This window comes from Chelonia mydas, chromosome 13, assembly GCF_015237465.2.
Source record: "Chelonia mydas isolate rCheMyd1 chromosome 13, rCheMyd1.pri.v2, whole genome shotgun sequence".
In the NCBI taxonomy this organism is placed as follows: domain Eukaryota; kingdom Metazoa; phylum Chordata; order Testudines; family Cheloniidae; genus Chelonia; species Chelonia mydas.
The window spans coordinates 6,520,612-6,534,097 of NC_051253.2; the positions used below are offsets into that span (position 1 = coordinate 6,520,612).

The window sequence follows — 13,486 nt, forward strand, 5'->3', positions numbered from 1 at the left end:
AATGGAGGAGCCTACAGGAATTGCGGTGAGTACCCAAGTGTCTGAATGCTAACCATGTGTCTTTGGTCCGCAAGAATCAGTCGCTCAAGAAACTAGACTTAACTGATTTTAGTTCACTGGCCATTCTGAAAAAGTTTAAATAAAAAATAATTTGGGGTGAGATGAAACATTTTGTAGGAAATGAAAGGTAATCAGTTTAAATAACTGGAAAGTCATTTGAATAAAAAAAATGAAACGTTTCATTTAATAGTGTCAAAAAGACAATCTGGTAAATTCAACACAAGTTTGCTACATGTTTTCACCAACCTGAATCTGCATTGTTGGGGGGGGGGGGGGGGGGGAAGCAAGCTTTGGCTGAAAAGTTTCACCCAGCTTTGGGCAGGCACTTTCAACAGCAGAGGTCATCTTGGTTTCAGATCCCAGAGGAAGTTTCTTAGTAATAATTCTGGAAGCCATTTCACACGAAAATGCAAGCCTCTCAGAAAGAGATTCCTCCTGCAAACTCTAGAATATGCAGAAGCCAGAGTAATAGATCTGCAACTCTTTCATCAAAAAGAGAAGACAATATGCTTTTCCACACAAACCTTGGGGTGCAGGGGGATCTTGTTCAGCCTGTTGCCAGAAGCCTCCCTGAAAATACCACAAGACAAAACAGTCACAGAAGGGAAGTGTCTCCTCAAACCTTTTCCCCTCCATGGCACAAAAAAACCCCAACAACCCCTTTTAAAACTCACTGGAGCTACCGGAGTGTTGAAGTCAGAGTCCTGAACGCTGCTAACAAAGTCTCTGCCCCTTGACTGCAGCAAAAACTCACACCTGTGGAGAAAAAGGCAAATACCCAGTGAAGGACAGCAGACCTTGTCTGAAATTCATCATGAGGGTGGTACTAAGCTCCCTAATTAAACAGGGAGCATATAGCAATATCTCAACGTACAAAGCACAAATGTCATCCTTGCCACAGTGGACAGGCCCTCCCTGCTGTAAAAATATCTTCCTGGTCAAGCAGGAAGAATGGTGGTTTAAAGCTCCCGATCTCCCCAGAATAGGTCAGACTTCATTTTCAGGCCTGTGTGATTGGCTTTTGCAATGGAGCCTTTCAGCCAGACTGGATCATGGGGAAAATGGCTCTGTGGCCTCACCTGTAAGAGCCACCACACCAGGACTAGGTGTACGACATCCTGCCATTTACACGTGAAGGCCAATACAAGTGGAATACAAGGGCTGCTCTGATGCCAGGAAGAGACAAAGGCAGTATTAAAGTTATCATGAAGCAGTGATAATAGAGATTGACCCACAGATCACCGTCCATAAACTCTATAGAAGTAGAGGTCTGAACTCTGCAGCTCAGGCTAAGTTCCAGTGTGTGGTTTTGATTGAAAAAGCATTAGACTTGCAAACTCATGTAGTGTAGATTCGTACAATGCCTAACCCAACGGCTCTCCACTTCGTCGTGGCCTTTAGGAGCTACAATGATAGAAGTGTACAGTGATCATCATGACCCCCACCTGAATGAGGGACAGAAAAGACTGCAACAGAAACAATGCAGCCAGTTAGGATGGGAGCTTCCAGGGTAGTTCTCAGGAACTATCAAGAGACTGACACTCAGTTAAGTTCCTGCTTTGACCACAAGCTGTTCCAGGATACGTTTTTAATAGTGCAAATAGGACAAAAGCCACCGGATTCATTTCATGTCGGCTTATCAGCTGGTAGCACTATTTGTTCATAATTGACCTGGCTGGATTTGAACGGATAACAGAGATTGACAGCTCTGCACACTAATAATCTAGTTAAATCTCACCTGGGGCATGAGGTTTGACTGTGGAGCAAGGTCCATTCAGTATAAAACTGACTAATGATTTGTAGTTCAGCCCCAACAAGCATTAGTATACCATGAATTACCTTGGAAACCATTTGGCATGTTCCCTCCAGGGGTCATCTCCAAGCTCCCAGTTCCTCAAGCTGCCATCACAGTAAAAACACCTCACAGTGTCACCTTGACCTGAAAGCAGCATTAAGAGAAGAGCTGATGTCAGGTACATGAGTAGATAGTTACACTAACCCACGGGCAATTTGATGTTGCTACCAGGAGAGCTGGAAGAGTTACAATATGTTTAATTGTTACCATAACAGGCTACCAGACCAAACTGTTGAGCACACACCACACATCACAACTGTCCCATGACTCTGGCTCACTACTTCTGCAGCTTGCCCCTGTTCAGAGGCAGGGAGTCAAGTTAGAGCACTGGTTCAAAATTTGAGTTCTAGCTGGCTTGCCTAAGTTGCACCAATCAATTATTAGGATTCCAGTGTTGGGTCAATGAACATTTTGGATGGAAGCTTCATGGATTCTCTGTACATCCCCTTTGTGGACTCGTGTATCCCAAGTGTACTTTATATGTCCACTCCCACTGCACACAGCCGCCCCCTCCTGTTTCTTCAGCCAGCAAACTGCTCCCCCATGAAGACCGCCAACTAGGGGGTCCATGACATTGGTTTACACCACTCCCCCTAGTAATAGGAGTCCTCATTATAAAGATCCCAAGCCATCCAGCCCAGGGAGGAAACTGGGCAAGAGATTCATTGGGTTTAACAATATCAGCATGCCCGCTACAGGGCAGGATTTTGAATAAAGCTACATATAAAGTTACACCTTCCCACTCAGCAAGTTATACCTGGGTCCCACTAAAAAGAGAATTTCTGGGAGTGGATAGGCCTTCCAGTCATAAGCTGGACTCTTTAAGGAGTTTCAGTACAGCTGTTCCAAGTCACTGGGCATTCAGACATCCTTGAATGCTCTAAAACAAGGGAACTATGTGGATCAGACAGACTGGGCTATTCCAGAGCATTGCCAGTCAAGTGACCTCTGGGTTTGCCATGTTGTTGGATTGTTTCCCGATGGATCCCCATTATCAGTAAGTCTCAGTATTATGTTTTCAAACAGCTGGTCTGCAGGTAGAAAATAAATTTCAAAACAAATCTGACAAAGGGTTCCAACTACAACCTCTGCCTTCTGGTGTATTCTGTTTTCCTGAGCTGGTGGTTCTTTTGTCAGTAGTGTTTGGCTCTAAAGCATACATAACTATAATTCCAGAAAAAGCTATGAGCTAGTACACAGTGGAGATTTCACATCTGGTTGCTCAGTTCAGGACTAGTAACAAGAGGTTCCTCCTCACACCATTTATTGTGAAGTACACTGCAAAGCCTTCTCAAGGAATTCAAGGAGAGTCATTTAGGCTATGTTAGTATTCATGTGTATTTAATACATAGCAAGCCAGAAATTTTGCACATGTAGTTAGACTAGAGAAGGGAATAATGTGTCTAGTGCTATATTAAGAATGTTAGTTCCACAGAGGGATTTTATCAGTGCTATAAATCAGAACAGCAGCTCACTGGTCAACCCTGACAGAACTATAGGTTAAATACAGGTTGTGGGAAGCACAGAGGTGAAAATGCAGTGCTTGCATTTGTAGCGAGATTAGATTAAAATTCCTTGGTTTGTTCTGTGACAGTTTGACACTGTCTCCGTAGGCATGTGCGGCTACAATTTGTGAATGTTATGAACAGATTGTGCGGCGGGAGCTCAAACACTTCTGCCAGAAAAGCCCGAGTCCTTACACTGGTGATGCCCCGTGCGTGGGAGTTTTCAGACCAAGACAGGAATAGCATTCAAAAGCAATGAAGATTTAAAATTTTAGCATTACCTAGAGTTAAAAATTTAGACATTTTCAAAGTGATTCTTCAGATGAACAGCCCCAAACTCATTAAATTTCTGTTCGTGTCCCAGAATTACAGGCAGTTAGAGAGCTAGACAGAGCCTAAGAGAGACTTCTCTACCCAAGAGCATGAAATTAGCTGGGATCCACAGAGCCCAAAACAGTTTCTGAAAAGGGGACATCTACAGACAGGTGAGGGTCTCTCTTTTTAAGGAATAAATATAAAATAACTCCACGCTGTCCCCTCCATATAACATTCTACTCCGCTTCCACTTGAACTGTTTGAATGTCATAATTCATGTTAGACTTTACATTTAGCCAAGTGCTATACTAAGGAGTGTGGTACAAATGGGGCACATAGCAAGTCTACAGTCATGTAGACTGTTGCCATTATCCTCATTTGTCTGTTACATCCCTTGTTGCTCCTGCTCTTAAAACTTAAAATAAGCTCCTCAGAGCAGAGACTTTCCATCACAGGTTTGTCCCAAATCTGACCCAACAGTAGAGAAGAAAGAGTCTTTTTGATCTGTGTTTACACCGCACCCAGCACAATGGGGTTCTGGGTCCATGCCCAGGGCTCCTACACAGTACCACATTACGAAGAAGACGAAGGAGACTCCCAATCCCAACTGAGGCTGCTACAATAAAAATAAAGTGTAAATGCAACTGGAAAGCCCCAAAGCCAAATTACCTAACGATGGAGTTTGAACCTTACAGGTCTAGTAAGAAAGGGGTGTGCTCTAACTTGGTTCCCCATGGTGGCTGCATTTGCAGTATAGACCTTAACTCTGTCCCAGTGCTGTGAGAATGTTGTGCAGGGGCTAAGCTGTGTTTGAATCTCATCTCTCTGCTATTCAGGATGGTCCAGTTAAGGAGAACTCTGTGGCCCCTCACACCTAGAAGAGGAGAGTCAAGTTGGGGCTCTACTGGAGAGGGCTTCATGGTGTGGCTGGCACCAACCCCCGCTGCTTACATACCACAGTATATGGGTGCAGTATAAAAAAACTGCCCTAAATAGAGCTTGTCTAACAGGAAACACCATATAGCTCTACAGTCGCACACAGAGGGAGGCTTTCCCTACTGTATGTACCTGTATATAGCCTTGGCAGAATTAAATAATTTTGATGGCTAATATGCTTATTTATAAGCTTTAATTGTTGTTAATTTAAAATCAGAGGTTTTCAAACTGTGGGGTGTGCCCTCCTAGGAGGGCACAGAGGAACATTCCCGGAAGCGGGGGGGAGAACACTAGCGGTGACGCCAGCCCTGCATGGCAAGGCTCAGGGAGGGTGCACCACTTCCAGCCCCTGACTCACCTCAGCGGGCCACCTAGCCTGTGGATCAACATGTGGTGTCAACATGCACAGCAGCCGTGCCAATTTCTGCTCCCAGCAGCCTCCATACCCAGCACTGGCTCCACCCCCAGACACCGTTACACACACCTTCCCCCACCCTGTAAACCGGAGTGGGGGGGGGGGGAGGCAGGTATTGTGCTATTTTTGCCTGGGTTCAGGGGGGCCCAACCAAACATTTTAACTCAAATGAGCGGCTCAGCTCAGAAAGTTGAAAACTGCTGATTTAATTTTTCACCGAGAGGGATATCATGAGGCTCGTGTCAGGGTCAGAATTATTTAAATACAGTAGATGTTGAGATTCAAAACCGTTAAAGCTTCATAACTGTTAAAATGCAAGTTGTCAACTTCACAGGTCAAAATACAGAGTAAAATAGCCTTAAAAATCACACTCTAATAAGTCTCAAGCAACTATTTGCCTCTTGGTAAATTGTTATCATCAATGGAAATATTTATCAATTTATGCATGTGCAGTGGAATTGACGTGTATCGACATTTACCAATAAAGCTCTCATCCTGCCAAGCCTACCTGTATAGAAGAACCCTGCTCTCGCCAGTTGCTCAGGATACAGCTCTGTGTATGGTGGCCAGCTCTGGAAAGTGGCTAGTCGCATTGCCTCGGTTTCCATCTCCGGGTATTCTGGTTGACTGGGTAGGGCCGTCTCTTCCACATCCATCCTCTGTAGGAGGCTGAGGATCTGCCCATCCACATAGTCCAAGATCTCCAGAAAGGGGAGCATCCGCTGGTTGCCAACATCTTCACCACAGATGAACTTACAGGTAGGAAAAAATTTTTGGTGCTCTCGCATGGGTTGATCCTCAGCCTCCCAGCTCCTCAAGATACCACCACAGCAGAAGCACTGCACTCGGTCGCCAGGACCCAGGAAGAAAAAGCCAGCCTTAGCCAGGTCTGTGGCAGAGACAGGTGAGCTCTCTGGCCACTGCCGAAAAGTCCTCAGTCTCTTCTCCTCGCTCCGCATGCTGGTCTTAGACAGCTGAAAATGCCTTGGCCCAGACCTGATCTCCTCTGGGGGAAAGCTGTCCTCCATGTCCCAGCACTGAGAGAGGGGAAAAAAAAAATTATATATATAAGACAATTCCTCAGTGACCAGCTGTATTCCTGATGTCAGGCAACACTCAGACTGCTGGTCTGCATTCACAATCCCCACAGCTCATCCTGCTACAGGTTCTAGAAAGCTCGTGGTCTCAACAAAGCCAAGCATGTTCCTGAATTGCAGCCAAACCAGAGATCCAGATGGTCTATGCCCTGATACTGCTTTTTCCTGCCCCCTTTCCCTCGATCCCCACTAATGTCTGGAGGCAAGAGACCAGCAGTTTCCCCATTCCAGTCTCTCAAGTCACAGGGAAGCTGAAGTAGTTTGCAGGAAAAGCAAAAACAAGGCCAGGCCTATTCAATGCACTTGGATAAAGTCACCCCAGCTTTCAGTCTCTGTCCTGAACAGCGAACACTCAGTCACCTCTATAGCCTTTAACAAAAGTATAAAAAGGATTTAAATTCCTTGGTTTGCTTTTCTAGGGACACAATGTTCAACAAGCCAGAAGCCTACACAGAGTAGCCAAGACCCAAGCAAACGTTTCCTCATGTTATCCCTTTTATAACCAAACCAGCCTCCAGTTACACAGGTCGCATATTTGATTAGCAGGCTTCTCTTTTCATGCTGTGTATATACTTAGCATGGCAGCCTGTGGCCTGGAGCGGAATCAGCAGCTTGTGACGGATCATTCCTACCCATCCTATTTCACAGTACACCTCACCACTGCAGCAGAATCACTACAGAAGGAGCCCAAAAACGTTGAGGCCCATGTTTCTATTGGTTTCCTTAAGTCACAGTTAATGGTGGTAGGGGTTTGCTGCCTTCACTAGTCCTATATCAAAGGAAGGCTGAAATTAAAGAAAATAATATTACTTGATTATCCAAGCCTCCCCCCTCCTCAAACTGAAGTAATGTTCCCCTGACATCTGTGAGCCATTCTGCAAAGCTACCACCACTTCTGTGCTGCCAGCAAAAGTAGACGCAAAGAGGCTCTGGGCCTCAATCTTCTCTCACTCACACAGGTGTGGAATCAGGAGTGAATCCACTAAAGGTAAATGCATTACTCAGGAGTAGGAGACTCCATATACTTGGCAAACAGCAGTCATTGATAGAGGCTCTTTTAATATAAATGCACCTAAGAAAACCCAGGCCAAGTCTAGGTCACTAGCTCGGTTCGGGACAAGCCAGTATTGACCATCTGTTGGCGATTAATGGACTTTTGTGGTATAAGCGGACTGTTCTCAATACAGTGCACAGGCACCCATATCTTAACAAGCTAAAATAAAGAGAGATATTATTTAACAAGAGTCATAGCATTCTAAAGACATTTACTATCAAGATGCGGCCAATCGTTACCTTGCCCACTTTACTGCATGGTACACCCCTTTCCCTTAGCCTTTGGGTGCTTTTGGAAGCCTGAGGGAAATTGTACAGAGCCTAGCACATTGTAGGCCCATTCTTTACTATTAGTACCTTGTTCACGGAGAGGCCAGTGACAGAGGTGACATGGAGTCCCAGCTACCTAGTAAAAATCCCTCCAGAAGAGAGTTGCAGTACATTGGTGGGTTTGTGTGAAGAAGCTTTCTCTGGCATTGCCTGTGAGATACATATCCCATGAGTGACAGACTGAAATCGCCATTACTAACAGACCAGCATTTCACGGGCACTCACTGACAGACAGCCCCAGCTGCTCAATGGAGCCTGCTCAGCTGCACCTCTCTCCCACAGAGGCAGAAAAAAACCCACAACATTATTAGCAGGACGGCTAGAATTTCCTTCCATAGCCATCGCTGGACAAACCAAAGTGGTGGAGAGAAAGGCCCTGAATGCCCATGCTAAAAACAAAGTGTGTTTGTGCTTAACACACTGAAGCAATTGTTTGAGAACAGGGTCACGGGTGTAAAAGAAATCCATATAAAACTGCTAGAGTCAGTGAGACTTAGGGGATTTGCAGAGCAGCAAAGTTAAAGGTACCTGGAGGCGGCTTTAACCTACATACCAGATTTCACTCTCAGATCTCAGAAGAGCTGCGGAGCTACTTTCTTGTGTGGGGCAGCTCTGCAACTCCAGCACTATTTCAGTCCTGGGCTCTGTCAAAGCAAAAGTCACAGTTAATGTCAAACTGTAGCAGGCATTATTCTCTGCAGGGAGCCATCACCAGTGATGGTCACTTACCTAACCATACACTGGAACAAGTTTACCCAGTTGAGGCAGGGGAGAAAGAGGTGGGTTACTTCATCCAAGACTCAATAGTAGAGCTAGACTTCTGGGGAAGTAGCAGGCAGTTAGTATGCTGGAGTGGTTTTCTTGGGGGAAGGTGGGGTTGAGTTGGTTTTAAACTAGGACAAGTAAGAGATAACATCCAGTTCATGCCTACCTGGTCATAAATCATAGCCACCCACCCCTTCCTCCATCCCTCCCCCAAGGAAGCCCCCATTTTTTTGGCTATGTTGAAATAATGTATTGATCCTGCCAGGGACCCTTTAGACAGGAGCCTTCATAGCAGCTGAATTCCCGAAGACCAAACTGAGATTGCAAGAAGTCACAGAAGTGAAAGCCAATGTTTCCACCACCCCATACACACCTTCCTGGGGCATCAGAAACATAGACTAAGCCCCCTACATCATCTTCCTCAAGTACTTACTCAACGCTGGGCCATTAAAAGCTAAGGCTAGACACCCATTCATTAGCAGTCCCATTTCAAAGGGGGTGATCTAGCCAGAATCCAAATGCCTCCCTCCAATTCTACTCAGCAGAATATTGACCAAACAAGAGCATAACTGACCAACCCCTAATCTGCATCCTATGGAGCACTTCTAACATCCAAGACCCTCCTAGAGAAGCTAGTTTGTCTCCCCAACCCTATTTATAGCTTCCAGGGCCCATTGCCTTGTGCTGTGACTGAGACAGGTCAGCTCTGTTTCTCTTTTTTCTAGATCATTGCAGCTGCCCGTCTGTAGGGTGTGGTACACCTTGCAAGACTTGAGTGATTTCACCTGCTGGGGAAGTGCCTATTGCTGCTTTCCCCTGATTGGCTGGTCTACCTTTCATCTACCTTCACTTTCCCTGTGAGGGAAAGGGCCCATGTGAATGTTCAGCTATGTTTCCTACTAGTCTTTCAGTAAGTAGCTGTTCAGGTAGCCAGAGAAGACCTCATCCCCTGTGTTGCTGTTTGGGAGACTCCCTATTTACATCCACTGGAATCATCTCTCCTTTCTCCCCTCTTCCCCGCCCCTCTCTGAAATCCCCCACTCAACGTGGTGGCTGAACAGAGAGCTTGGAGTTTCTCTGCAGAGAGGGATGTAGTAAGGGATGCTTAACGTTGTGTGCTGGAGGATTTCTTGGAGATTCACTCTTAGCCCCTGCAGCACCCTGGAGACCAATTAGGAGCTAGCAGACCTGCTGCAGCTCTAGATCCCAGTACCATATATTTCTGTATAAAAATTCAAAAAGCTATTGAAAAATTTAGAGAAGCACAAATAATTACCCAAATAATGATACAAATTGATTAGCAGCACTGAATATTTATATTGTGGTAGCACCCCAGGGTCCCCATCCTGACTTGGGCCACATTGTGCTGGGAGCTGTACCTACACCTTGATTATGGCCCTGATCCTGCAAACACTAAAGCACCTGCTTCGATGAGACTACTTATGTGTGTAAAGTTAGGTAAGGATTTGCAAGATCCAGGCCATAACCACTCTGTGCCTCCATCTGTAAAATGGGAATAATAACATTTTCCTGCATCATAGGGGGTGTTGAGAGGATAAATTCATTGGGACATAATTATAGTTTATGCTAAGCCCCCTGTGGACTGCTCTGGGACCCTAAAGTGGATGGAAATTACATTTACATTCATTTTAGGGCCAGTTGACACTGCCAGAGTGGTGCAAAAGGTGTAATGTAACTAAGAGACAGGCTCATTAATATCTGTGAGTGGCTCACATACTTCAGTGATTGGGGTAGAACTTGTATTTCAAAACTGTTTTTTCTGGAGATTCTGGACTGCTACCTACTGGGTCAGTGTGAGAGATTTTAGAACGTTAAACCTTGGTGGCCGTGTAATTGTGTAGCTTCATACACAGGCAGTTCACTTTGTAATGCTGCTACTCCTTCTTTGGATTGCCACGATTTTGAAACTAATAGTTTCTCTTTCTTTTAATATCTGTTGGTATTGTCACATATTTTTCACTTTTCTGAAGCATCCTCATCTGTTTTGTGCTGCCTTCTCATTTTCAACAAAATGTATTGGAATATAAACACATGATGGGAGCCATAAAGGGAGGAGGACTTGCTCAAAGAGGTTTGAATTGTTTACTTCAGCTATGTTGTTGCAGAAGAGAATGATCTTTAGCTTCCACAGCATCCCTGAAGTTTGAACACTTGCTCTATCTTCCTTTGTCCTGTGGTCAGGGAATGATTTTAAGGTGGGTCTTGAACAGCACAAGGGCTTGAAAACTTGTATCTCCCCTGCCACATTTTCCATTTGGGAAAACAGAATGAGCTACCACTCATTTTAAAGAAGAAACCTGTTGGATCATGCACTGCCCCTAATTAACCAAAATCCCCCTCTCCAAACAAGACTATAAAACAATTGTGTGTTTTTAAAATTAAAATGTCAGCATAACCATCTGAGGTGGGAACTTTGTCTTCATTTTTTAAAATGTGCTCTAATTAAAATCTTGAAGGTGAAACCTAAGACATGCTACAAACAGTAGAGGGCAGTGCTTATTTACAGTACTGTTCTGAGAATCCTGTTGTGGATGGATGTGGTTGGTTTTTTTTAAATCCTTCCTGAGTACATACGCAATTGCCCACTAGCTTCTGCTCCTCTGGTCCAATCCCTTACAAGTATATATGGATTTTGCAGAACATACATTAAAAACCTAAGACACCTGAAAAAGCCACTCAGACAAATTCCCAGTTACAAGAGATATTTTGGGGAGCTGTTGGTGAGTTATAGCAAGGTGCCTGTTAATAAATAATAATAATGATTAATAATGGTTTGCTTTTATGAAGCATCTTACAGTCAAGGATCTTAAAATGCCGGGGGAGAGTTGGTAAGTATTATTATCTCTGTTTTGCAGATGGGGAAGTGGCACCACAGTAAAGTTAAGTAACTTAACCCAAACTCATGCCGCAGTTTGGGTGGAGTCAAGCATAGGCCCAGGTCTCCTGATTTTTAGGCCTCTGCTTTAATGATCAGGCCTGTTAAAAAGGAGGAAGCTATAGAAGGCTTCAAAGGAACGGAGAGTGGGAATGTAAGGGCCATAAGATGAGGTAGCTTTTAATGCAAATGCTTGTTATAATAGAACCTCCTTAATTCTGTCTTAGCAATGTAAACACCCAATGATTTCCTTATCCCAAACATGACAGTCGCATCCCACATTTCAATCAAGATTTAGTCACTACTTTTACAAAGTAAGTTGCAGTGCATTTATCAGTAGTCTAAAAAGTATTAATAGTAATAATTAAAACTAAACCACAATTGCCGTAATATGGAGGAAAAGGCATGAAATTTCCTCCTTTTCTTTTTTTAAACTTTTGTGCATGTTCACTTGATGATTCAGTCATGATTCGGGAAGGCTCTCTCTCATCAAGCCATAGAGTCAATCTCTCCTGTTGGAGCTGTTTCACGTTGTGAAAATAATTAAATAATCGCTGTGCCAGGGAGAGAGAGACTGTGGGTATGTCTACGCTGCAATAAAACACCCGGGACTGACCTGGGTCAACTGATTTGGGCTCACGGAGCTATACAATTGCTCCGGGATCCTCTCTCTTTGTGGGGTCTCAAAGCCTGGGCCCAAATATCTGCACTGTAATTTGATTGCTCCACAGCCCCAGCCTGAGTCAGCTTAGCCGGGCCAGCCGCAGGTGTTTTATTGTAGTGTAGACATACCCTGACTCTGTAGTTGAATAAGTAGGGCACCTAAGAGATACAGCTTTGAGTCCCTACTTTGAATCAGGCAGAGCAGGGGCTTGAAGGTGGGTCTCTCACATGCCAGATGAATGCCCCAACTACTGGGATATTCTGGGGTCTCTTACTCACCCCTTCCTCTCCCCCACCCAAAAGAATCAAAAGGTTTCATTTTTGTTCCTATGTGGAATGAAAACCGATGCTGAAACGTCAAACGAACACTCTAATCGCTGGGCTAGCGGCAATTCTGTCTCTGTCTCATTTTGAACGGAAAATTCTGTCCTGGTCCTGAGAAACCGTCCTGATGAGATTTTTGTTGAAACGGAGACATTTTTGCAAAACAAAGTTTTGATTTTGACAAACAGAATTTTCCAGCGGACAAGCATCTCACTGAAAAATGCCTGACCAGCTCTATTCATAAGGGTAAGGATCTGTGGCTGGGGATGTGACATGATGGAAGGAGATATGGGGAGACCCTGTAGTACAACTCCCAAGTAGGCTGGGACAATGTGTTAGGGTCATGAAATCTGGGGTCTTAGAAGCAGGAGCGCTAGTTATATCTGCTTTATGAAGGCTTTTTCTCCCCCCCCCCACCATTTATGACTGTCACTTTCCTGCCCATTGGCCTCATCCACATTAATGTCCTTAAACTCCCTTCAGTTCTGAATGACCAGCTCGTTGTCATCCTGGAGCAGAACAACACCCAGGCTCCTTGTGCACTTGGGAGCTGACGACACCAGCTCTCCCTCATCAGTAAAATCTTTGATGGTGCCTGTCTGTTGCAGCTCCCATCGGAGCCTGCCAGCCAGCGCTGATGGACCGAAGAGCATCGCTGTCTGACAGGAAATTCCAAGGAGTTCATGCAAGAGTCCACTGTGAAAAGACAGTGCCTTCCAACCCAGTGAATAGTAACAAGGTGTGTTGAGAAGTGAATGTATGTACAGACAGTGGCCACAGAATCACTTCTTCAGGCTGGGGGCAAAAAATGCCTAGCTTTGATTTCTATTCACCCTGCCAAAGAATCTTTTTTTTTCCCCGTCCCATCACAACGCATGTTGATACATGTGCAGAGCACTTCTCTTTCCCCATCAGTGCTTACCAGTCAGGGCTTTCCACCTGCTTAAGGTCTTCCCACAGTCTGATCATTAATCATTATTTTTAATTCATCACTGGATTTTTCAATAATAAAAAATAAGCAAAGCCAACACATACACAACAATTAGTAATAAATCATTGCCCATCCAAAGATTTCAAAGAACTTTACAAACATTAACTAATTAAGCCTGCCAAACACCACTGTGAGGTGGGTATATATTATTATAACCATTGTATAGATGGGTAAGCTAAAGTACAGAGGGGTGGTTATGTGATTTACCAAAGAGTCCTGACCATAAGACTGCCTCCTGAATATTCTATCAAACTTAGGTAGTTCTATAACCTAATCATTAT

At 44.5% G+C, this 13,486-nt stretch overlaps 1 protein-coding gene across 46 annotated transcripts in view; it reads right to left on the reverse strand.

Annotated features, from left to right (window-relative positions):
• BIRC7 (baculoviral IAP repeat containing 7) overlaps nucleotides 1-13,486 on the reverse strand; it is a 28,777-nt gene that overhangs the window by 3,691 nt on the left and 11,600 nt on the right. For 4 of the 46 annotated variants that reach the window (XM_043527285.1, XM_043527270.1, XM_043527265.1 and 1 more), the window contains exons 1-7: nucleotides 8,906-9,037; nucleotides 8,296-8,459; nucleotides 8,120-8,210; nucleotides 5,595-6,123; nucleotides 1,900-1,999; nucleotides 744-816; nucleotides 585-630 (exon numbers count right to left, since the gene is read on the reverse strand). In XM_043527285.1, coding sequence (XP_043383220.1) covers nucleotides 585-630; nucleotides 744-816; nucleotides 1,900-1,999; nucleotides 5,595-6,114 — 739 coding nt within the window. In that variant the 5' untranslated portion in view covers nucleotides 6,115-6,123; nucleotides 8,120-8,210; nucleotides 8,296-8,459; nucleotides 8,906-9,037. Of the gene's footprint in view, nucleotides 1-584; nucleotides 631-734; nucleotides 817-1,899; nucleotides 2,000-5,594; nucleotides 6,124-7,593; nucleotides 7,717-8,094; nucleotides 8,211-8,295; nucleotides 8,460-8,764; nucleotides 9,070-13,486 lie in introns of those variants that run through there. The other 42 variants (XM_043527269.1, XM_043527268.1, XM_043527246.1 and 39 more) reach the window with 28 other exon arrangements.